This window comes from Centruroides sculpturatus, unplaced genomic scaffold (assembly GCF_000671375.1).
Source record: "Centruroides sculpturatus isolate CEXI.00-Female unplaced genomic scaffold, Cexi_2.0 scaffold953, whole genome shotgun sequence".
In the NCBI taxonomy this organism is placed as follows: domain Eukaryota; kingdom Metazoa; phylum Arthropoda; class Arachnida; order Scorpiones; family Buthidae; genus Centruroides; species Centruroides sculpturatus.
Window position 1 is genome coordinate 177,130 of NW_019385133.1, and position 24,386 is coordinate 201,515.

Below are 24,386 nucleotides of genomic sequence, written 5' to 3' on the forward strand. Positions count from 1 at the left end.
CTTTTAAATAAAAAAAGTGACATTGATAAAAGTTTGGAAAGCTTTAGACCGATAACGTTGTTAAACGTTGATTATAAGATATATAGCTTTATCTTGTCACAGCGGCTCGAGCAGGTATTTAAAGATGTAATTGTAAGTACACAAAGTGGGGGAGTAAAGAATCGGCCTATCCAGAATAATATCTTATATTTACAGTTAATCCAAGAATTATATGTAGACTGGAAGAAGTCTCTCTCCCTCCTCTCAGTTGACGTCAGTAAAGCATTTGACACAGTGAATAGACATATTTTGTAGAAATTCATGGAATGTTATGGTCTAAATGATAATAAAATAATGATGATTAAACGTTTATATCAAACACCAAGTACCTTTATCAAATTAAATGGGAAAATATCCGATAGCATTGATTGTAATACCGGGGTCCGTCAGGGGTGTCCCTGTTCGATGTTGTTGTTTTCCATATATATAAATATCTTATTAGAAAATATAAATAATGATGAGCTTATTGAGTCAGTCCACATCCCCGGCTGTATAGAAAAAGTCAAACTAATAGTGCATGCAGACAATATAAATTTCTTTGCAGTCAATAATTTCAGTTTGGAAAAGATTTTAAATCATATAAAGAAGTTTAGCGGGTTAACCGGGATGAGATTAAACGAAAAAAAAAAAAAACTGATGCCGGTAACAGGAAATGTGGGTTGTAATTTGGACGATTTTGATAAAGTTCATACAATGAAAATCCTTGGAGTTTAGATAGGGAAACAAAGTACAGTTTCCCTAGAGTTTAGAGTTTAGTTTAGAGTTTAGATAGGGAAACAAAGAGTACGCAAAGAAAAATAATTTAGACAATATGAAGAATAAAATCCAGGAAGCCATAAATGAATGGTCGAAAAATTGGTTGTATTTACCGGAAAGAGTTAACATTATAAATAAAGTAGTCATTGCACGTATAGTGTATACTTTGTATATAACGCATATGAACAAACAAGAAATAAATGAGCTAAAAAAACTTATTTTTTTATACGTGTGGAATANAAAAAGACAGGTGTCGTATATAAATTAGAATGTAATTGTCTGAACCCATGTAGGTATATAGGAGAAACTGGTCGTGTATTAGATGTAAGAATAAAAGAACATGAAGCGGCTATTCGGTTAAAATACAAAAATTCACCATGGTATGAACACACGAAAAATAATGATTGTAAAATTAATCGCAATAATATTACAATCTTACATTATGAAAAAGACATATATAAACGAAAATTCAAAGAACATTTAGAAATAAAGAAAAACTAAAATAATAATTTAATAAATTATTCCGAAAGTATGCTAATTGATTCTCGCTAGTACAAAATGATAGAGGGCGTTACATAGAAATAAAAAATGAAATTATTGCGATTGATTAAAAGAAGGGTGCTAATGTTTTGCTTAGTGTTTTGTAGATCCTTCGTATACTATTTATATGAAAATATATATTTTAACAGTAAGTAATATATTGTTTTTGTATACCTTTATTAATCTTACAAAATAGTCGTAAAATAATTTGTTTTTAGAAGTGATGTTAAGCAGTGGTATTAAACACTTCAAGTGCTCTTTAAGCTTGTACGATAATTTTAAGATGTATAGATAAAAACAGGTGTTGTTGTTATAGATGTGTTGGTAGCCCGTACACAATTTTTATTTTTAAGAGTAAGTACGTAAAAAAATTTTTTGTTGTATATTTGATGTCATGTACTGATTATTTTTGTTTTTTATTGTTTTTAAAAATTAGCACTGAAGAGGGGTTGGATGTTTGTACCAACCTGAAATGCATTTGTCATTTTTTTAAAAATAAAAGTGTACTTCCTAACTGAAAATTTGGCTGTGAGTCTGTCTACCATATGTTTTTGAATTACAGAGGCGTATTATATAGAAAGAAATAACGTACAGCAATCCAGTTATATAGTAAAATTTTACAAATTTTCTAATATACAACGTTCAAATCAATTCTAAATAGCAATGAATAATTTTATTAAATAATACAAAAGTAAACAGAAATTCAGACTAAGAGATTGAAAATTTAGCAGGAAATTTTTGAGATGAAAATAATTTAAGAAGGAATGTTTAGACATTCTTTACAATAACTTTTATAGTATATTGTATAATTGGAAATATTTGATAAAAATAATAGACAATAAAATGATGAACAATGGTCATCTTTTTTAGCTACAATATATATATGTTACCGTTAAAGCTCGAAATCCGTTAATGTGCACATTACGTAGCTAATCTGCTCATTAACTAGGGTGATCTGTTAAAGTTGCTAAAATTGTTTTATTTCTCATATTACCTAGGTAATGTGCACACTATATAGGTAATCTGCACATTACCTACTAGGCACTCGGTAAAGTGAAAATAAGATTTTTGCTGGAACAACAGCAACCTTTCTGTACGCTTAAATTAACATAATGTTATTTATTTAATTTTTAATATCTAAAGAATCAAGTTAATACAATCAAACAGTCAACAAATTAGTTGATTGAATCAATCATCAATCAATTAAAAAACTTTAATACAAAAATCAAACGGTTTAAAATAATATTACTATTTGGGAAATGAATTTGCAAAACATATGATAAAATTGTACTTACTTTTTAGTGCAATCTAAAGATTGGTGACACTTTCAATTACGTTGCAATTGGTTTTTGCGGCAAGCACGCCTATTTGTGATACATTTAGATTTGCAGTCACATTTTCTGAAACCCTGCCCAGTTCCAAGGGATTGTTTTATTGCTGTTTGACGTAAAGATATTTCTACAGCAGGGACATCCATCTTCTTTCGTTAAAAATCTCTCTTTGCAAACACTGAATTCAGATTTTGCATACAATTAATTTAAAATACCTGTTTTAGTATCAATTCAATCAACTAATTTGTTGATTGTTTGATTGTATTAACTTGATTCTTTAGATATTAAAAATTAAATAAATAACATTATGTTAATTTAAGCGTAGAGAAAGGTTGCTGTTGTTCCAGCAAAAATCTTATTTTCACTTTACCGAGTGCCTAGTAGGTAATGTGCAGATTACCTAGATACTGTGCACATTACCTTGGTAATTTGAGAAATAGAATAATTTTAGCAACTTTAACGGATCACCCTAGTTAATGTGCAGATTAGCTAGGTAATGTGCACATTAACGGATTTCGAGCTTTAGCGGTAACATATAGATTGCATATCAGACTAAAAACAAATTTGCCGTTCAAGAAACAAACCGTATCAAGTATTGTTTGTAATAAATTAATTCTGACTGTAGTTTATTTACACCGATTGCTTTCCGACACGTAGTTCAGTAGTGTCACGACCTACAGTAATTTACAATTACGCCTGTCGAGCTTCTTGACCTCAAGAAGTAGCGACATCTCGTGGTAAAAAACAAAACTATGGGTACGGCATATCGTTCCGTAAACATCCGGTACTTATGCTACGTAGATAGTCTCAGTTTAACTCTGTGCTATTGGTGAAGTACGATCTCTTTCTTATCTTATTAATAGAGTCTCCATATTAATAAGATAAAAAAAAAGAAAAAAATGAAATGAAATACATACTGCAATTTACTTACTGATTTTCCGCACAGCAATTTCAAATGTATCTTCTTGTTTTGTTTCATCTAAATCATTATCTATTCTTTCGTCATCTGATATCATGTTTTGACGAACACGTCAATAATTTTTAAAGGAGACAGATTTCATCGATACTTCTCACTTGTCGTTATATTCTTTTTTCTTTCTCTTTCAGTGTTCTTAGAGACGTTATTAAAATTTTTTATGTAAGTATTAGTGTGTATTTTTGAATGCTAATGTAACGTACACGGGTGATACTTTTGTTTACAGGAAATCGTACTTCAACAATAGCACAGATTTAAACCAGGACCATGTACTGTACATAGCGTAACTAGCGAATATTTACGGAACAATATGTCATACCTATAGTTCTGTTTTTACCACGAGATGTCGCTACATCGTAATGTCAAAATGCTCGACAGGAATAATTGTAATTTACTGTATGTTGTGACGCTACTGAACCACTTGTCGGAAAGCAAGTACCCGCTTCTCTGAATTTTTATTTGTTCGTACATTTATATATAATATAGTTTTTTTTAATATATAAAAGACTGTTTATTTCCTCTACATACTTTTTCTCTGATTTGATGTGTTTTTCTATAATTTTCAAGTTGCTCTTCTGTCTGATCATTCCTGTTTCATTGATAATTTTGTAGCAATGTTGAACACACTTCTCTTTTTTTCGTGGTTTTATTTCTTCGCGCCATCTCTTGCCTTTGGGGTATGATTCGAGACCGCAAAAATTATTTCTTATGCTTGGCATTGTTCTGTATATATCTACTTTTCACACTTCACTATTCACTTTTCACTTTCTACTTTTTTCTGTTATTCGTACACTTTTACTTATGAAAAATCAACTGAAGCATGTGCGTCACACGTCTCCAAAACCTTTCCCTCTACACACACATAACATTCTTCAACTATTCCAAAACATTTTTAACTATTCGAAAACATTTAAGATTAAGATTAAGATTACATTACAGCCAATCTTACCCGTTATCACAGAATGCAAGAGTAAGGTCCCCCGTTTCCAGACTAATTAGAAAATTTTTACATGGGTCTAAAAATATGTTCAATTTTCAGCAAAAACGAAAAGAAACAGCATCTGCGCCTGTAAATCTTGCACGCCGCTTTCTCTTAACACTTCCTCTGTTACTCAACATTTCCATTGTTAACACTTCTATTGTTAAAACTTCTATTGTTAACACTTCCATTGTTACACATATTCGAAGTCAACCACTTTCAACCCACATATCTCTCACACTCTTATAGCTATCGAGACGCAACCACCATAGTGCACGATGGGAAACTTGTGGCTACTATCACACAAACACATTCATGTGCGATGTGTAGTTTTTGCTGCGGAGTGAAATATAGGCACGCAAACGTTCATTCTTATATATATACAGTCGAACCCCCTATAACACTTAAGATACGTTCCAGTTTTATGAATGCATTTTCTACGGATCCTTTTAAATACATGAGCCAATCCCAGCCCGGCACGTGTGCAGTTTATGGAGTACAGCTGTTTGAAAAGTTTTCTTCCATAAAATTAATGGATTCTAGACTAATTCGACTCAACATTTCCAAAATACGTATAATTTTTTAAGAATAATCCATATAAACTATGCTGTAAACAAAATATTATAGGATTATTTACCGAGTGTGCTCGTTCGACGACGCCATTGATTTAGCTTGAATTTCGTCGTGGAAATTGTCATCAAATGGCGCTCGCGTGCTTCATGATAAATTTTTTTTTGCGAAAAATTCGCTGAACTTTGGAGACATCATTAATATAAATATAATTTTCATGGACGTTAAATAATAACTGGTTTTTTGGTAGGTTTGCTGCTCGTTTAAACTCAACGGTTTGTACAACATCCGCTATCGGTCTAGATTCGAGCAATCCTGTCACGACACGAGTCGGCGATGACGTTTTACCGAATTATACGAGTTTTTTTAGCGTGTTTGCACGAATACGGTCGCAATTTTTTCGCCGTTATATCGGAATCCGAACTATATGAACCTGTTTTATAGGGGGGTCTACTGCATATAGATTTTAAAAACGGAAAATAGCGGCTCTAGTGAAACTTGGTTGGTGGAAATGCTGTGATAATTAATCTTGTATCTTGGAAGATAATGTCTGGATTATGCAGTGTTTCCGTTTTAACATCCAAACTTGAAGAGTAGTCAACGTGATTTATTTTTTCCAGTGCATAGTAAATATCATTTACAAATTTTGTAAGATTTCCTTTTCTGTCTGAACTCATATTAGAACTCAAGCTTAATGTTGAGGATAGAGACAAGTGTTATAAAAGAGAAAAAAAACACTGGCAGATGAGCCAGATACGGTTTGCACGGGCAAAAAGAAACAAAAACGAAGATTAAGATTATTACAAAATTTTTCGAAAAGGAAAACTGATTTTTCAATAAAAACAACTGCTTGTTTATTGATAGTGTCTGTAAGTTTTGTTGCATCCAGAGACAAGATTTATGCATTAAGCAAACAAAATAAATTTCTATATACAGAAACAATTAGCTATTTAAATTATTACTTACAATTTTCGAAAATTTGTAATTTGAAAGTAAGAAACTATGAAAATATTGTCGAAGTGGCAATTTATGTTAACAACAAAGACAGTTCTTAATATCTAAGAAATACTTATAGATAAAGAAAATTGACGTATTTACAACAATCAGTTGATTCCTTTTACCTATGCAATTTAAATGTAAATCAAAGGTCATTTCTTTCATCTAGTATGTAAAACTAATGCAATCATAAATAACACGATCGAGAATATTTAGGAGTGTTTTTAACCTTGTTTTCGTCGCGGAGCAGCGACCAACGGCGGCCGCGTTTTCTGATAAGTTATTTTTCTGCGAAAAATTCGTTGAACTTTGGAGACATCATTAATAGAAATAATTTTTATGACCGTTGAATAAGAAATGTTTTTTTCACAAAAAATGTATAAAATTACAGTACTGTATTAGACACACAGTACCTAATTTATGCCTATATACTGTACAGACGATAGTAAACTCAACTTATCCGCCTAAACTTTCCGTAGCTTGTAAGTAGTTCGGCTGCTCGTCAACTGTTGGTCCAAATTCGACCAATCCTGTCGCGACACGAGTCGGCGATGACGTTTTACAGCATTTTACGAGTCTCTTTTAACGTCTTTATGAGAATGCGGTCGCAATTTTTTCGCCGCGGTATACGCAATTTATGAACCCGCGTTATACGGGGTCTACTGTATATACATTAACCTTTTTGTATGAGTGACAGGAAAATATAAAGTATTTTTAATTGTTTTTTTATAAGGAATCCTGATTTCACTGTCTTGTTATCAATTACGAAGTACCTATCTCTCTGCTGTAATTTAAAATAACTGAAATTAGTTTATTAAAGAGTAGTATTGAATGTTTAGAGTTAAATTTCTTCACAAAAAGAAAAATAAAGTCATTTCAAACAGGCAATTATTTATTATGGCATTGTCATAATGCCGAATTGCAATTTTTAATCATATTATAATAATGTGATCAAATTTACTAAATTTAAAATGTATGCTCACCACCTAAAGTGGCTTGCGCCTGTACATTTTTCTTTTCCTTTAACAAAATAGTCGCTTCGATCATCTATCCAACACGTTTAACAGGGAAATTTGAATTGGCATAACGTGTATTCGAATTCTTACTGAGAGTTCCTGTATAGTTAATCGAGGCTTCATGTCCGTAGCCTGTCAAATCATACATCTAACTAATCGGTTTCGCCAGATTAATTAAAAAAGAAAAGACTGTGGGAATTTACAAGTCTACAATTTTTGTCAAATTGAAAACAAATCAGTCGAACTTCTCTATATCTAAATATAGATATAGATAAGTTCGACAATTTTCATCAAGTTGTTAAAAAAGTTACTTAGTTTCAGATAAATTTACCTAATAAACTTTTTATTCATTTTATAATTCAGTTAAATTAACTACTTAAATGTAGTTCACTCTGTCCAATCATGAAAAATGTTTGCTTACCTATGACAGCATTCGTGTGCAATTGTGAATAACAGAAACATAATATTACTTTATTTTATAACATAAAAATTTAATTTCATATACTTACAGGTTACATATATAAACATATTCTCATACAAATCGATAATAACAACATTAACCATTACAAAAATAAACTGTTAATACACAACTTCTATGCAGTGAATAAATGCTTTGAAAAATAACCTTCAACAAAATTTTCTTTAATAGATTAAGCTGTAATTTTATATTTTAAATCAATAATTTGAGATATTAACAATAATAGTCTATACATACAAATAACCGAGGAATTAAAAAACCGAGTTTGAATATTAGAAAATGTTTACCTGATATATAATTAGGTGTAAGCGTCCATGTAAAAATTATGAGTGCTACGGAAACAGCAATCTTTTTGTATATTCAACGGTACGTGCTTTGGGAACATCTACTTCTAACAACGGCTGATCCATAAATAATCCTAGCGTTCTCCANATAAAAATTTAATTTCATATACTTACAGGTTACATATATAAACATATTCTCATACAAATCGATAATAACAACATTAACCATTACAAAAATAAACTGTTAATACACAACTTCTATGCAGTGAATAAATGCTTTGAAAAATAACCTTCAACAAAATTTTCTTTAATAGATTAAGCTGTAATTTTATATTTTAAATCAATAATTTGAGATATTAACAATAATAGTCTATACATACAAATAACCGAGGAATTAAAAAACCGAGTTTGAATATTAGAAAATGTTTACCTGATATATAATTAGGTGTAAGCGTCCATGTAAAAATTATGAGTGCTACGGAAACAGCAATCTTTTTGTATATTCAACGGTACGTGCTTTGGGAACATCTACTTCTAACAACGGCTGATCCATAAATAATCCTAGCGTTCTCCAGAAACATGCACTTTCAATGAGATAACTTTGTATTAGTAAAAGGAGGAAGTCATCAATGCGAGATGTCAGGTTTACAGAAGTTTATATATCGGATCATACCATTACCTAGTTAATTAAGGCAAATATTAAGCTTAAGCTTCGTAATCAATAGCAGCTCATGGTAAATAGACCATTCGCGATAGAAAAATTAAATGATCCAATCGTTGCTGAAGAATTTACTCTGGAGTTACAAAATCTCTTGTCCCTAGTTGGAGGAAATGTCAGATCATCTCTCCAACTAAAAGAGATCTCAGATACATTGTCACGGAATGTGGGCAATATATCATTGGAAGACGTCGAGGAATAGGAGAGGATCAGTGCATCCAAGATCGCTGGTGGAAACTAATTGATGAGAAAAAAGCCGCAAAACTTAAAAGTGACCAGGATAAAACAATGGCTGAGATGGAGAAAAAAGGCAAAGATATGTCCAGTTAGATAGACGTGTAAAGAAAAGTTGTCGGAAAACAAGAAAAAACGGTTAGAATAGAATGGCAGTGAAGTGCAAGAGGTTTTCGATCGAGATGAATCCAAAACCGTATATCGCATAGTCAATGATCTGACTGGGATGGATGATGACTGCGTTGTAATAAAAAATAAAAACGGGAAATTTCTAATCGCTCAAGATGTGCAGAACAGAAGGTGGATGAAATATTTCCAAAAAAACATTTAATGAAACAAAATTGACCGTCAAACGATTTTGATATTGAAAACACATGGCATGAACTGCGGGTAACACTAATGATATTACATTTGAAAAAATGAAGTTTGCAATGGGGAGCATAAACTGCAGGTCCAGATGCCATAGGTGCTAGGCCTGATTGAATTTTTTTTTTTTTTTTTTTGCGAGACACTTAAACTTTAAATAATAAAATTAATTAACAATTAATTTACTTATTGAAATACAGATTTTAAATATTTATTTAAAACAAAATCCATAATTCGAATTATAAAAAGTCATGAACCATAAGGTAGATAAATTTCTACATTAAAAACCCAAACCAAATATAAAAACAACAAATTTTATTGAATATAGACACATATTGATATGTTTTAGTACTTCTATATTTTAAAACGAATATATCTACAAAAACTTTTGCCATGAAAAAATGTTTACTAAGCTGATGAATGAATATAACTGAATTTTATTAAATATAAACCTATAAAAAGATGTTTTATATGTTTCGAAGTTCTTGTTCTGTAATATAATAGTATCAAAATCCAACTGGCTTGCTTTTTGACTCTCAATCGACATGATCGCTAAACTGTTTAATCTATTCTGTAATTTGTAAATATTTTTATTATGTAAATTTTGACGTGCTGCGGGGCCCCTTTAACCGCGTTGCCCGATTGTCGCATGTCGCTCCAATTGCTCCAAATCCGACTCAGCTAAAAAGGTTGTCAGCCGATTTGGACGAAATAACGGCTAACATTTTGAAGCACTGAGGACCACCCCTGTTAAACAAGTTAACGCTACTGTTTAACAGATGCTTAAATTTTGGGTAAGATTCAGAGGATTGGAGAAAATGCACTATAATCAAATTTCTTAAGAGAGGAAACGTCTCCCAGTGTACGAACTGACAAAGTCTCACCCTCCTTTCTGTGCCTGTATAGGCATGCTGTGTAGTCTTCCTTCGATGCCTAAGAACTGCCTTCGATCAGCGATTGCGAAAGAAGCAAGATGGGTTTCAAATCGGAAAGATCGTGCAGCAAGCAAAACTTATTTCTTCAAAAAATTATCAAACAATGCTCTGAATATAGACTCTCATTGGCGTTCGAATTCATTTATTTCAGGAGGGATTTTGACAGTGATCACCGCGTGTTCCTCTGAAGAAATTTGCGGCTGTATGGTGTACCGTCAAACTTTTTCACTTATTTCAAGACCTTACATTTGCATTTAAGTAGTTGCGTTAAGACTGATAACGGCAGTAACGACTTCTTAAAAATTACGATTGGAGTCAGGCAGGGTTCTGTTCTGTTGCCTTACCTCTATCTTGTCGCCTTCGATTTTGCGACAGGCAGATAGGCGCATTGCGGTTATAGGGGCCGATATCCACTGGTCTAACCACGATTATATTAGAAACCAGCACACCCTGCCATGCGTTGTTGTGGCTCAAAATATATCTATTATAAATGTATAACACTTTTCTCGTGGGGGGGGGGAATTTTTCGAAAAATCCCTTAGTGTACATTTTCTTGATGTACCCTATTAAAACGCAATCAAAAACGCAAAAAACCGCATCTTAAATAGTATAATAGAAGCCAAGTTTTTCACGATAAGCCTTAATCCTTTCTATCTCCCCAGCGGGAAGACTATCGAAAAATCTCTTTGTACTGTATATTATGTTGACGTACCCTATTAAAACGCAATCAAAAACGTAAAAAACTGCATCGAAAATAGTATAGAAGCAGAGTGCTTTACGGTAAGCCTTAATCCTGTCCATCTCCACCCGGAGGGTATTTTCGACATGTATATTATATAAAAACACATGCGTATTCGAATGCAGCGTTGTGTCAAAATTTCAAAGAAATCGGTAGGAACAAACGAACATTACATTTTTATTTATATAGATGTTCTGCTTTAGTTCATTTTCACAGAAAAGCAGAATGCCTCACAGAAAAAAAAACTTAGGGCGTCGTACTCGTAGCGCCATCTGTTGACATAAAAGCCTTAAGCTTACATTATATATTTTAATTTATATGAATGTTTAACGGAATAATATACAGCCTATGTCCACCCTGAGGTTCCATTCTAAATATTGGTGAAAGAATTTTTGAAATCAGATGAGTAGTTTCGGAGATTACCTGCTGCAAAGAAACTTACAAACATTACCTCTTTATAATATTAGTATAGATTTGGTTTTAGTTGTCGATAATGCCCTATTGGGAAAGAATAAGATAATGCTACATTATGCCATAGCCACATTGAGTCAGGAGGAAAACAGAATTGGCCTCACAATAACAGCTGCACACTCAAAAATTAGGCATGTACAGTACATATTTTATATTTCTTCCCAAACGCAAATAGTTGTCAACACACACAACACTTGAGAAAGGTCGAGAGTTTCACTTACGTAAGTAAGTGAAACTCTCGACCTTTTTCAAGTGTTATTTCCCAGAATAGTGAAACAAAAGTAGACGTAAAGTGCCTGGATAGAAGGGCGGCGACCGATCTCGTCCATCTCTTCGTGAACGAAATTTGTTTACTTCTACATAATTTCGATAGTTATTTATGCTAATGAGTCCTGCGAAACATCAGGAAACAACTAAAAAGGCTAGATGTCTTCTACATTGATGCTTACGACGAATTTTAAAAAACCGATATTCAGATCATATCACCAATGAAGAAATCCTCTCAAGAAGTGAAATGTGTAAACTTCGTAGCACTGTCGCTTGAAAAGAGTACAAACTGCCGACGACAAAAAAAAATGTGGTCGGCAGGTTGTACTCTTATAATAGAATTGCTAAGGCAGCCATAAAATTGATTCGACAATGAGAAGATCTCAGATATACTTTGCATGGAAGAAAGCTATAGCCATATCTCAAAATCGAAAGTGATTGAAAATAATTGCTGCCTAGTATACTACTTGGCATTACAGGAACTACTACTAATACTACTACTACTACTACTACACACTACCTTTACCTATTTACCAACAGATTTTAAAAATTAGTATTTGATAAAGATTTCCCACTTGACAACAAATTAGTCAATAATTGAAAATAGCATAAATGATAGAAAGAATAACAGGAATAAAAAGCAAAGCATGAAAAGCCGTTTCCATAGCAACTAGTATTACAATTTTTGCAAATGTGCAAAGAAAATATACATCAGAATATAAAATCAATATTCCTATTCCCGTGGTCAATGATCCTTGAAATATTGGAAAACCAATACGATACAGACAATCTTTTAGTTTTTCGTTTGGTGTTTCGCATTGTGACATGACATATGCGTACGAAATATGAGCAGGATAGTTCAAGCTGAATCCCACACACAGAATAAGGCTCATCATTGATATAATATCTAAGTTGACTCCCCAAAACAACATATAGCCTAATGTTTCTACCATTGCCGATACGACAGATATTGCTACAGTAATTGCAACTAGTAAATTCGGTACAAATAGTAAAAAAACTGCTGCTATCAATATGGCAGTTATCCAAAACAATTGTTGAATCATTTCTCCAATGATGATTCCTTGCTCGATAAGACCTGCAAAAATACAATGCACAAGTACAGGAGTGTCGAATTCGTCAGCAATTCTAAATAAATCTCTTAATGTATCTCTTTCTGAGTATGAAGAATTCAAATTTTTTCCCATAATAAAAAATCTACTGAATAAAATATCAGTTTTGTTGCTATTAAAGACGACATCATTAGACAGTGACTGAGCAGCTCGGATACTAAAGAACACATCCCGAAGTCCATCGATAAAGTCCTGCTTGTTTGACATATTGTAGCCTTGTAATGAAAATTTTGCTACAGGACTTTTCTGAAATTCTTTGTAGAATTTCAACCAAGACACAGTGAATTCTTCTCCGGCAATATTTGGATGTTTCTCGAATTTTGTCAACAGTTTTTCTATCGATTTTTGTACTTTTATGTCTGAGTAATCCAACGTTTCATTAATAATTATGTGAAATGGATACGAATAACGTCTAAAGTACTTTTGAGCGATACTGTAGCTTTCTGTAATTATAGAGTCTTTTGCAAATAAACGTTCATACTTAATGCCATGTTCCATGTGAAATGTGCCCCATATTCCGAATGAAAAGTTAATAATGTAAATTATAACAATACTTATCTTTACTATTGGATTGGAAATTATCTTTCCTAATAAATTTCTAAAATGTGCCATAGTAAATTCTTCTTCTTTGGCGTCATTATTCTGGTTATCTTCATCATTTTGTTCTAAAATGAAAGTTTGAAATTAATATATAAAGCAAAACATATTGAAAACTCGAAAGTATTATATAAAATTTATCAAACTGTTTTTATAAATTTTCAATAAGTAGTAAACTAAGAGTTTACTATTCAAGCTGAAAGTTTTACGTAGAATTAGTTGAAGGTGATGACGTAGGCCGATCTTGTGTAAACTGTAGAATGTAACTGGTATTTGTTTCTTATTTAAATCGAAAAATTATTTTTTTACTTAGCAATAAATAGTAATAAAACGGAAGTAATGTTATTTTGTTATTACTTTAGTTGTGTAATAAACGAGTAGTGAGCTTGCATGTGCTAAAGCTTTTTTTTTAATGTATTGACTTGTTATTATCATATCGTTGTTATTTACACGTTTTTCTATTTTTGTGTAAAACAAACTACCGAAAATTTCTGTGTTTGCGTAATGTTGAGTAAGCATACTCATTTGTTAAAATAATTATGTGCGCCGGGGTTTTAGACTTTTAATAACAGTAACTAAAAAACGAAGTGAAAATGATGTAATTGACACATAAAATGAAGCTGATTAGAAAATCCAATTAGATGAATAACCGACAAAACATTTAAAAAACAAGTGATAATTTGAATCACATGATAATTTACGGGTTATATAACATTTCTTTGATGTGCCTCTTTGGGCACTCACGAGAAAAGTTTGCTACTTCAGGTGTAGGCTATATTTTGTTCTTTCAGCGATAATGGAAACAGTTAACATTAGTAAGCGTTGTAGAATCAGATCTAAGTGGAACTAGGAACATTTATAAGTCTGAAAAAATAATATTAATTTTCAATACAGTATAATATTACTTAGTGTAATATCTCAGAAAAATTTGTTAGATTTTAGTCTAGTCTTTTTTCAGGTTCGTGTTTAAAATTTTTATTTGTATAATTGTCGAAGAAAGGAATCAAATTATTGCAAAAGCGTCATGAAAGAATTTGTTATTAAATTCACATAGACATCTGTGTTATCATGAAAGAGAAACATGTTTCATACTTGTAGATAAAGCTTTAATTAAAATTATATAACACGAAAACAGAGGAATACATCGAAGTACACTGTAATCATATTAAGATAAAAATAACAGAAACGTTTTTTACCGTAGTATAACTACTGTGAAAAGTTTGTAAGTAATTATATTCTTTATTTATATATTTCATAACGTTTTCGTACATCGAAAAATAATTTTCTGTTGACTTAGAGAAAACTGTTAACCATTCCAAAGGAAAATAACGCGACATAATTTTGATAATTTATTGTTCTGCAATTTCTGAAACTTTCTTACTATCACGATCTGTCAGACATATGCATTGTGACTACTATTTTTATTTGTATACGCTGTTTACATATATTTTTTATCCATTGAAATATAATAAAAAGAAATCTCATTAAATATGTAACAAACTAAATACTAACATTTTATAAGTATTCATTAAAATGCCTTCAGTTATTTATTTATTTTCTGTATTGATAAAATTTTATCATGTTTCGGACATGTTAGGATTTCTATTAGACCAACATTCCAAACGGTAACGTACGAATGATTTTTCTTTTGTACATTTCCATTAATGTAATGTAATATACAATAGAAAGGTTCAAAACTAATTGATATATCTATATCAAACTCAATGTCGAATGCAATATCAATGTAATGAAAGAAATAAAAATGAAACGAAAATCGACATCATAAATATATTTGTTTGTACTTTACATGTTCTGCATCATAGAATCCTATGGTTTTTCGGTTATTTTACTTTGGTTTTTCGGTTTTTTTACTTCGGTTTTTCGGTCTGATTTTTACGAGTATGTTCTTCTGCTCCTCGTGTAGGCATTGCTAGCAGATATCACTTATAACTGAAAAAAACTTCATGTGACAAACACTGTCTACGAAAAAACTACGGATTTTATTCGGTTATTCAGTTTTCTTATCATATATGTTACATGTTGGAATAGACGTTTTTCCACCACAAACGTTTATATCAAGCAGAATCAATATACGATTAAATATAAATTTCGTATTAATTAATTAATTATTTGTAGTGTAATCAAAAGCTCGTTAAAACAGTAACACTCTATATGTACTTCAAATTCAAAAATATGAACTAACTAAACTTGTGTAAGAAAAAACTCAGGTAACAGATATTTTTAGTATAATTTATATTATCTTTCAAACATCATCTTGTATATCAAACACATAATAATTAATTTAATTAAATGTTATCTTTCTTTATAAATAAATTTCAACTTACCACATCTGACAAATTTTTTAGAACGAAGATTCTGCTCTTCTCTATATCCACTCATAGTCAAGCATCCTCCAAAAAACGTTATTTGATAAACAAAATTTAAAACGACACAAGTTGCAGTATAATAACTGAATATTCGAATAAAAGGAAAAGGAGCCATCATTCCAATGCAATACGAAATGAAATTAGTAAGCGATGTTAAAGTAATGGAAACTCCTGCTTCTCCATATGTTACTTCCATGCGTTTTTCAACTGAATGTTTGGGATCAGTAATTCTCCAACATGCTATTAATACAAAAGCATCATCTATCTCGGTAACTGAAATACATGCAAAATTCGTAATATTGATATATCAGCGTTATCGCTAATGTACGATTGCAGCAACATTGATATACTTACCAAGAACTAAGAATGGAATCGTAGCATTCCAGTAAGTGAATTCAACACCCGATGCAGCCATTAATCCAAAAGACGACGATACAGCCAGAACAGCGTTAATCACACTTGCTAATCCAAGAAGAGGTTTGCTTTTCACCCAGCTATTGCTCATATTCAGAAATATCGAAAGTACAATCATAATTGCGACCAAACCTCCAATTTTTGGTTTCGTTCTATCAAATTCTTTTCGAAACTCTTGTTCCAAGATTGGAACAGAACTTTGAACAGCTTTGATATACGTGAAATTAAATTTTTGAATTTTGTCATAAACATGAGCTGACCATTTTGCAAATAATTTGTTTTTTACTTCATTTTTATCATCAGTTGCATAAAATAAAAAAACGGCATTTACTTTTTCTACGAAGTTGTTATGATCTTCTGTAACACCCCCTAAATTAATAAAATAAGCTTTATAAGTGAAAGACAAGAGATCTATATCCACAGGATACTTTAGCTTCTTTCTCTTTTGTAGTATGGAATCAATTCCCACTTCTGATATCACTTCGATAATAGGATTTTGAAAGCATTTTTTGTGTTTACGTGTGCAAAGATCTGTATATTGTATTGTCTTTCCGTCAGTTTCTAATTTTATATTATGTATGATTTCGTCGAACAATTTTACTTCTGAAAGTATATTTTTTTCAAACATGTTTCCTTCGTCTTTTTTCAACAGGTATATTGCCAGAATATTTGGTAAATCAGGAGTTCTTAGCTGATCAGAAAATTGAGATGAGTTATACGAGAATGTATTTTCTATGAATTTCTTCACTGTAAAATGTTTTCCTGTATCGGGAGTTATTATATCGTTAAATGTCTTACTGGTAGTTAATGTTCTGATAAATATGGAAAGTGTAATTGACAAAATTATCGGTAAAATTATAAAGTAATATGGATGTCGTCCAACTGTTTTTCCTAATTTTTTAAAAATACGGAAAAAAATTCTTCTTACGCAATCCAATTTCATTCTGCAATTTGAATGTGTCTTAGGAGAATGACAGCAAATTTATCTGAAAAAAGTAAAGGAAATCTGATCAGTTATGCAAGTTTATTGTTTGTTATTCATTGTTTATCTGAAATTAACAAATAATAATTTTTTTTTTAAATCCATTAAAAAATTTTCTAGTTAGCAATTTTTTAAGGACAGAAAGTCACATTTAGTTTTCAATATTTCTAATTATTAATATATAATAAGTAAAATATCAAAAACGTTCGTACATCAGTGACAAGAATACAGACGTATATACTTGTGTATTTTTATAAGAAGAATGGAAATATAACTAGTATCTTCGGAGAATTACACTTTAAGTACAAAACATATATATACACACACATACGTAAATACATTATATAAAAACTATTGTTGACATGCATACAGTTGCCATAATTAAAATTTGTTTAATTAGTTTTTATAATTCGTAATTTTTTTGTCCGATGGTTCTTTTTATTTTTTAATAATATTTGAGGACAAGTTCGCCCATATAGGGATCACCATTTTTTGTGTAAGACAATACATTTCCGGCGACCGACCTTCCTTTCTAGGCTACTAGCCGCCGAAAAGTTTAAAAAAGTCCATTTAAAAACACAAAAAAATATCCGATTAAAAACACAAAGATTTTCTAAAATCAGAACTGGTGTTATACGAACGTCTTTCTTCTTACTATCTGTACTTTCTTGAAGGTGTTTCGGCCTTTTATGCACTGAGAAGAATGCTCTGGAAAATGTAGATTAAAAAGGTTCTTCTAGTGACCATATTTTACAGTCATAATTCGTAAGTTTTTCGTCCGATAGTTCTTTTTATATTTAAATTATTATTATTAAATTAAAATTAAAAATTAAACCATATTTACATTCAATATTTCAATAACCATAGTAATTGTTATATAACACCTACCGCTGAAGAAAATTGCCGAGAATCAAACGAACTATTTTCAATTTGATCAATTTTCTGGAACGTTAACAATCTTTCTATGATCGAACCAGTATGCAATAACAATAACAAATTGGAATTTAAAACGGTTCGCACATTTTTAAATCGAAATAAATACAAATATTTATAACAATGTCTGAAATGTTATCAATTTAATACACCTAAGTACTCAATAAAGACTAAACGTAGTTGAAAACAAAAAATCGCATCTAAAATAGTACAGTAAAAGCCGTTATTCGGGTTAAGCCTTAAACCTCTCCCTCTCCCCCCGCGGGGAATTTAGAAAAATCTTTTCTTAATGTGAATTCCCATTGCATACCCTACTAAAACGCATATAAAAAGAAAAAAATCGCATCTAAAATAGTACAGTATAAGCCGTTTTTTCGGTTAAGCCTTAAACCTCTCCCTCTTCCCCCGCGGGGAATTTCGAAAAATCCCTTCTTAGTGTGCGTTTTTATGACGTACCCTAACTGTGTACCAAATTTCACCTCTTTAGGTCAGCCGTTTGCTCTGGGCGATGATGAATCACCCAGTCAGTCAATCATTCAATCAGTCAGGACAAGCAATTTTATATATTTAGATTATTATCAATTTGTACAAATTCTTTATTATAATTACGATAATATTTACGATAAAAATCCGAAACATTTTAACGTAATAAAATATAGATATCAACTATTTTCTTGACTATCTATTATATATTAATTATTTCATATGATTTACATATTTTCGTGTTTCTAGGTAATATGTAAATTATTTTAAATAAATTACAAATATTAAAATAACAACTCTGAGTAATTTAAAATGATAAGAAGTATTGTTTAAAATATCACTGAAAATTTTTAATTTGTAGAAATCGTTTACTATAATATTTTATTCTTCATAAATAATTTGATGTTTTATTTTGGATAAAGTCTTAAATATATTAATGTAAATAAAGAGTAATGAAGTAAAAAAAACGTAATTTTCCCCTTTACTATTTCTTATTAATTAATTAATTACTAGCAGATGAGCCCGGCGTTGCCTGAAAAAATTAAAAATAGAGAAAGTTAAGATTATTACATTATAGCCAATCTTACCCGTTTTCTCAGAATGCAAGAATTAGGTTGCCCTGTTTTCAGAGTAGTTAGAAAATTTTTAGATGGGTCTAAAATTATTTTCGATTTCTCGTAAAAACGAAAAAAACTGTATCTGTGTCTTGCACGTCGCTTTCTCTTAACACTTCAATTATTACTTAATTAACCACTTCCATTGTTAACATTTTCATTGTTTACACCCTCTCTTCGCAAGGGGAATTTCGAAAAATCTTTTCTTACTGTACATTCTCATGACGCACTTTAACTGTGTACCAAATTTCAACATTCAACTCCTTACCGTTTGGGTTCTGCGCTTCTTATTATTATTCGGAGTGGCTATTTCAAAGGGCAATATTGGCAACTAAAATTAATATTGTCGACGATATCAACTTTAATATTAAAAAAAATCGGAACTAGCAAGAGCTACTTCTCTTTTAAGTTTCGGCAGTTAGATAAAATATAAATCAAATCAACTTTTTAGTATCAAATACACTAAGTACACTTTACATAGTTTTCACACTTTATTTTCGATTTTGTATTATATATTCAGTTAATGTATCACTTTGACTACTCACACTCACTGTTTGTTTTTATGCACTCACTGCACTACTTTGGAATTTTCACTTCTTTTTCGGTTCTTCCTTTCGTCACTGATAAGAAACTGACATTCTAACCCACGACGGATCTTGCTTTATATACTCCAGCAATGAATAGTCCTACCCATACGAAAAAGGCTTCGAATGGTCCGCAATGTTCCAAAACATTCCACAACATTCGAGGGTTCTGGGATGTTGTGGAATGCTCTCGAACACTCTCGAATGTTCTGGACTGTTCTAGAAATTTTTAGAGGGCGAAATTTTTAACTCTTATATCTACAACAGCACGCCCTTCAGGTAAAAATGGGAACCTACTTCATGGATGGGGCGTAGAGGGCTAGCACACCACATAAATCCCTTGATCGTATCGAAACTTTTTTTTGAGTTTTAGCGGCACGAACATTGTACACTTGCCTTTATTGTATATATTGTTTATATAAAAACATGAAAATATCAAAATTTAACGAGCATTTATGTATTTTTACATCGTCATAACGCTATGTTACAAATTTGAATCATATTTATAATTTATTTAATTTAAAATGCATACACTTCGTATCAAATAAGTAACGGCTTGCCCCTGTAGTTTTCGTTTTAGCAAGAGAGTCTTTCCGGTAACGTATTTAAAATCTTTTGGAGAAAATATTGAATTAAATTAACGTGAGTTACTGTTTTCATTAGAATTTCCCATATAGTTCGTCGGAGTCTCTTTTCAATATAGTTTCCAGATTTTTTTTATTTTTCTATTTCTATTCTCAATATTGAGTCGACCGTAGGATTTATGTCTACAATTTTTTGTTGTTTTTCAAATTGCAGCCAAAACACTCATATATGCTTTGATAAAGAGTAGGTGCTTCTAATATATATAAAAAAATAAATATAAAAGCTTATTTTCCTACGTTTTATTTATTGTTAACTATTTTGAGTCTTTGCATTTTTTCTATGTTACAGTTTCAGAATTTGGAAAAATAAAACAAATAATTTGAAAATATAAAATATAATAAATTTACTATTTTTAATTAAAAATAATGATGACATTTGGTAATTAACAATTTTACAACCTAAACCTTCATTAAATATTTTAGGTATTATATTACTGTAAAAAACAATTAAGAATACTGAATTGAAATAATTTCGACTATAATAATAAAATAATAATTAAACTTGTGTTTCAACATGTTTAGATTTAACTACACTATATAAGTAGTAATTATATGTATTAAAAAAAGTTTTATTATAAATAAATAAATTATACTAAAAAACATAATAAACACTCATATATTTATGGCTTTACAAGATTAAATTAAACAAATTTAAACATAAATTTTCATGAAAAATAATTTAATTTGTAATTTTTCGATAGTTTATCATAGTGCATAATTGCAGCGCCATATTTTCAACGAAATTCCTGAGAAACAGTTTCGACTGATAAACCTAGATTAATGTATTTGTAAAAAATATTTTATTTCTCTCGTCCTATTAAAGTACGTAATTTTATAGATTAATTTGTCAAAGATAATAAATATTTTCTTAAATCTAAATGTAATTTATATGATGGTAATGATTTTTTTTAATTAATTACTGAGAAAAAATCTACATATTACCTATACGCCATTAAACAGAGAATACACAAATATGATTAATAAACGTTATTCAAACTAATAATAAGTTAAAGCAACAATAATTACATGTGTTCAATAAAATCTAAATAATATATAGTTTTAAAAATTGTGCATTTCTGCTGCAGTAAAACCTTAAGTTGTTTTGGAGTGATTCCAAGAACTTCAAGTCTATTTTCATGAGACTTTTTGTTTTGTTTATTAAGTTAAACAGGAAATATTCATAATTATTAAACAGTGATTGTATGATACGTAGGCAACATAATCTATATAAGGTTTATAATTTATTAGTATGAAAATCATTTTTAGGAAGAATGATTTATAATTCAATACTTGAATATTTTAAATAAAATAAAATTATAACAATAAAAGAATATATAACGTTCGTAATAAATGATTTTCACATTATCATTCATTACGTTTTCTTTCTTGCATGAACTATTATTACAAATGACGTTGTTCTCTATTGCACAGAACTTTATAAAAAAACCTGTCTATAATAGAATCTTATGTGTTCGAGCGATTCTTTCACAGTAAACAAGTTTCTGCATTATACAGGTTCTATTGCAAACAGAAGTAACTCTACTGTACAACTGCTAAAAAAATATTAGGATATTCACACAAATAAAAATTTAGTGACATTTTCAGATCAACTATTAATACGCACTGACTTTTGCTTTTTACCTATAGTTTCGTAATTTATATTCAGAATATTTATCTTACTATATGCAGCGATACACGGAAATGATTCTTATAATAAACTAAGATCAATGAAGAATTATCTAGTGCGACATCGTCAAAATACCGAGTTGCAAAATTCGATCATATTTTAGAAATTAATTAAATTTATGTATATGCACTTAACAAATTAGTTGTGGCATTCCCCCGTACATCATACTTTACGGTTAGAAATAGTGTCATTTCGGTTATCTATTTAACTCCTTTCAGGAAAAATTTTAAATTGAAATTACGAGACTTTCTTTTAGCACAATAATTGACAACCAAACATATTACGTTATTACGTTATTAAACATATTACGTTATTATTACGTTATATTATATTAAGAGATTTATCTGTTTGGCTTTTTAGATGCCAAACAGATAAATCTTCCAGCACTGGGATTAATTAGTAAGAGCAATTAGAAACAGTAAATAATTTGTAGTAGTAGCGGAAGTAGCGGAAAAATTTTTAAACAGGCGAAAGGATTCGCGATATTTTTAATTTTTCATTGCCCAATTTGAAATGAACGAATTTTCATATAAAGTTTTTACTTTTTCTAGATATTATAATATCAAAATTATAATAAAGGCTTGTTTTGTTAATAATTTTAACATTTTTAACATAATTTTAAGTATATCGTATACAGCATTATATAAATTAATTTATATTTTTATTTTATTAGTTGTTTTTTTTTTTTTTGATGAAATTATTATTAAATATCATAAAGCACGTATAGTCAATTCTCTTCTACTGTTTGGTAAAGTGTTTATCATTTTTTATTGATGTCATTATTTTACATTGCCTCTACCATTTCGTATCAGACTGTGCTTACGATTCGACAAAACGATATCTTGGAAAAAATCAAACTTTGAAAGCACGTACATGTCCTTCACTAGTTACATATGTGCGTGATTCAAGTAGTTGCTAGAGTTAGTACGCCGCAGGATATACATGTGGCTGTTTTAAATATTTCTTCACGATTTTTGTCGGTTATGATGTTGGACTTGGGAGGATGAGAAATTCACGTCTTTTTTAATTAAAACATACTATATATAAACTGCTTCAGACAAAACCTTAGAAATGGATCACACACATTTATGTTTTCAGTTCATGCTATAATAAAGCTATCCTGCAAAGCTCAGTTTTGTTTTTGTAGACCAGTGTTTTTCAACCTGTGGGTTTCAACTCCCAGAGGGTTCGCAAAGCCTAAGTGTTTGTAGGTCCTACACTACAATAAAAAAAACTACAATTTCGTTGAGAAGGCTGAACCTGTTTATTTTACAGTACAATTGGTTATTTAATCGATATTTAAATCTCAACAGAAAGAAAATTAAATATGTAAATTTTAAAATCACTGATATAATTTTAATATTGCCTGGATAGTCGCCAGAATTTCTTAACTTGTAAAGGGACGCGTATTCAGGAAGGTTGAAAAACAGTTGTAGACAATACCTAGTATATAGAAGCCGAGAATGTAAAAATTTAATTTTTGGTGTATTAAAACGCTTGTTTTAACTTCATATTCTAAAATAAATTCACTTACTATTGATAATTATAAAAAAAAATTACTAAGTTGAAGAGTCTTCATTAACATTTATTTTAACTAAAATTAAATTTATCAATCTATATCTATGTCTATATATATAAAAATGAATGTATGTGTGTGTGTGTCTGTCTGTCATTTATGTATTACCACACCGTTTATCCGATGGCCGTGAAACTTTGGGAAGTTGTTTAATATACTCTGGCGAAGGTTTGTGGCATAGTACGATTGTTATAAAACTTCTGGAAAGTTTTTTAATTCACTCCCACGAAGTACATTTATCCTACGATAGATGGCGCGCGTTTACACGAGCATTCGAGCATTGTGTTAGATCGATTTCAAATTGTGAAGACAATTTCTTCCTCTTCAAAAAATATTCCTATATATGCATTTGTGAACTGTTATTTACGATATTTGTAATAATTTTTGTTTAATCACTTTATTTCAACTATTTTTTGCTAATTACGTATTCGCTCGAACTTTGTTAAAACTTTAACTGTATACCAAACAACAACCGAAGTTGTAGAAGGAAATTCGCCTATTTTACCGATCTAGGGATCCCTTTTTCCAAATTTTAATATCATCTAATAATTTAAAAAGACAAATTACAATAAAACGGTTTATTATCCAACTATCAAAAATTTCACAACATGCCAAGGAAGAGAGGAAGGAGCAATTAAATAATTAAAATTATAAAGGATT

At 30.4% G+C, this 24,386-nt stretch overlaps 1 protein-coding gene across 1 annotated transcript; it reads right to left on the reverse strand.

Moving 5' to 3' along the window:
* Positions 1-12,285: 12,285 nt before the first annotated feature.
* LOC111635234 (patched domain-containing protein 3-like) lies at positions 12,286-17,199 on the reverse strand. The gene is made up of 5 exons (XM_023380129.1): positions 16,164-17,199; positions 15,768-16,082; positions 13,380-13,490; positions 12,984-13,268; positions 12,286-12,869 (listed from the first exon to the last, which is right to left on the reverse strand). Exons 1-5 carry the CDS (start codon positions 17,164-17,166, stop codon positions 12,286-12,288), a joined length of 2,298 nt encoding a protein of 765 aa, XP_023235897.1. The 5' UTR covers positions 17,167-17,199.
* Between the last annotated feature and the right edge of the window lie 7,187 nt (positions 17,200-24,386).

What these genes read in the sequence shown, in the direction of transcription:
- LOC111635234 (XM_023380129.1), bottom strand. Translation starts at nt 17,166, where the DNA reads ATGAAATTGGATTGCGTAAGAAGAATTTTTTTCCGTATTTTTAAAAAA. An exon ending in CAATCCAATAGTAAAGATAA is followed by an intron (nt 13,269 to 13,379) that starts GTATTGTTATAA and finishes CTATAATTACAG; the next exon opens with AAAGCTACAGTATCGCTCAA. An exon ending in ACTTCGGGATGTGTTCTTTA is followed by an intron (nt 12,870 to 12,983) that starts GTATCCGAGCTG and finishes CTTCATACTCAG; the next exon opens with AAAGAGATACATTAAGAGAT.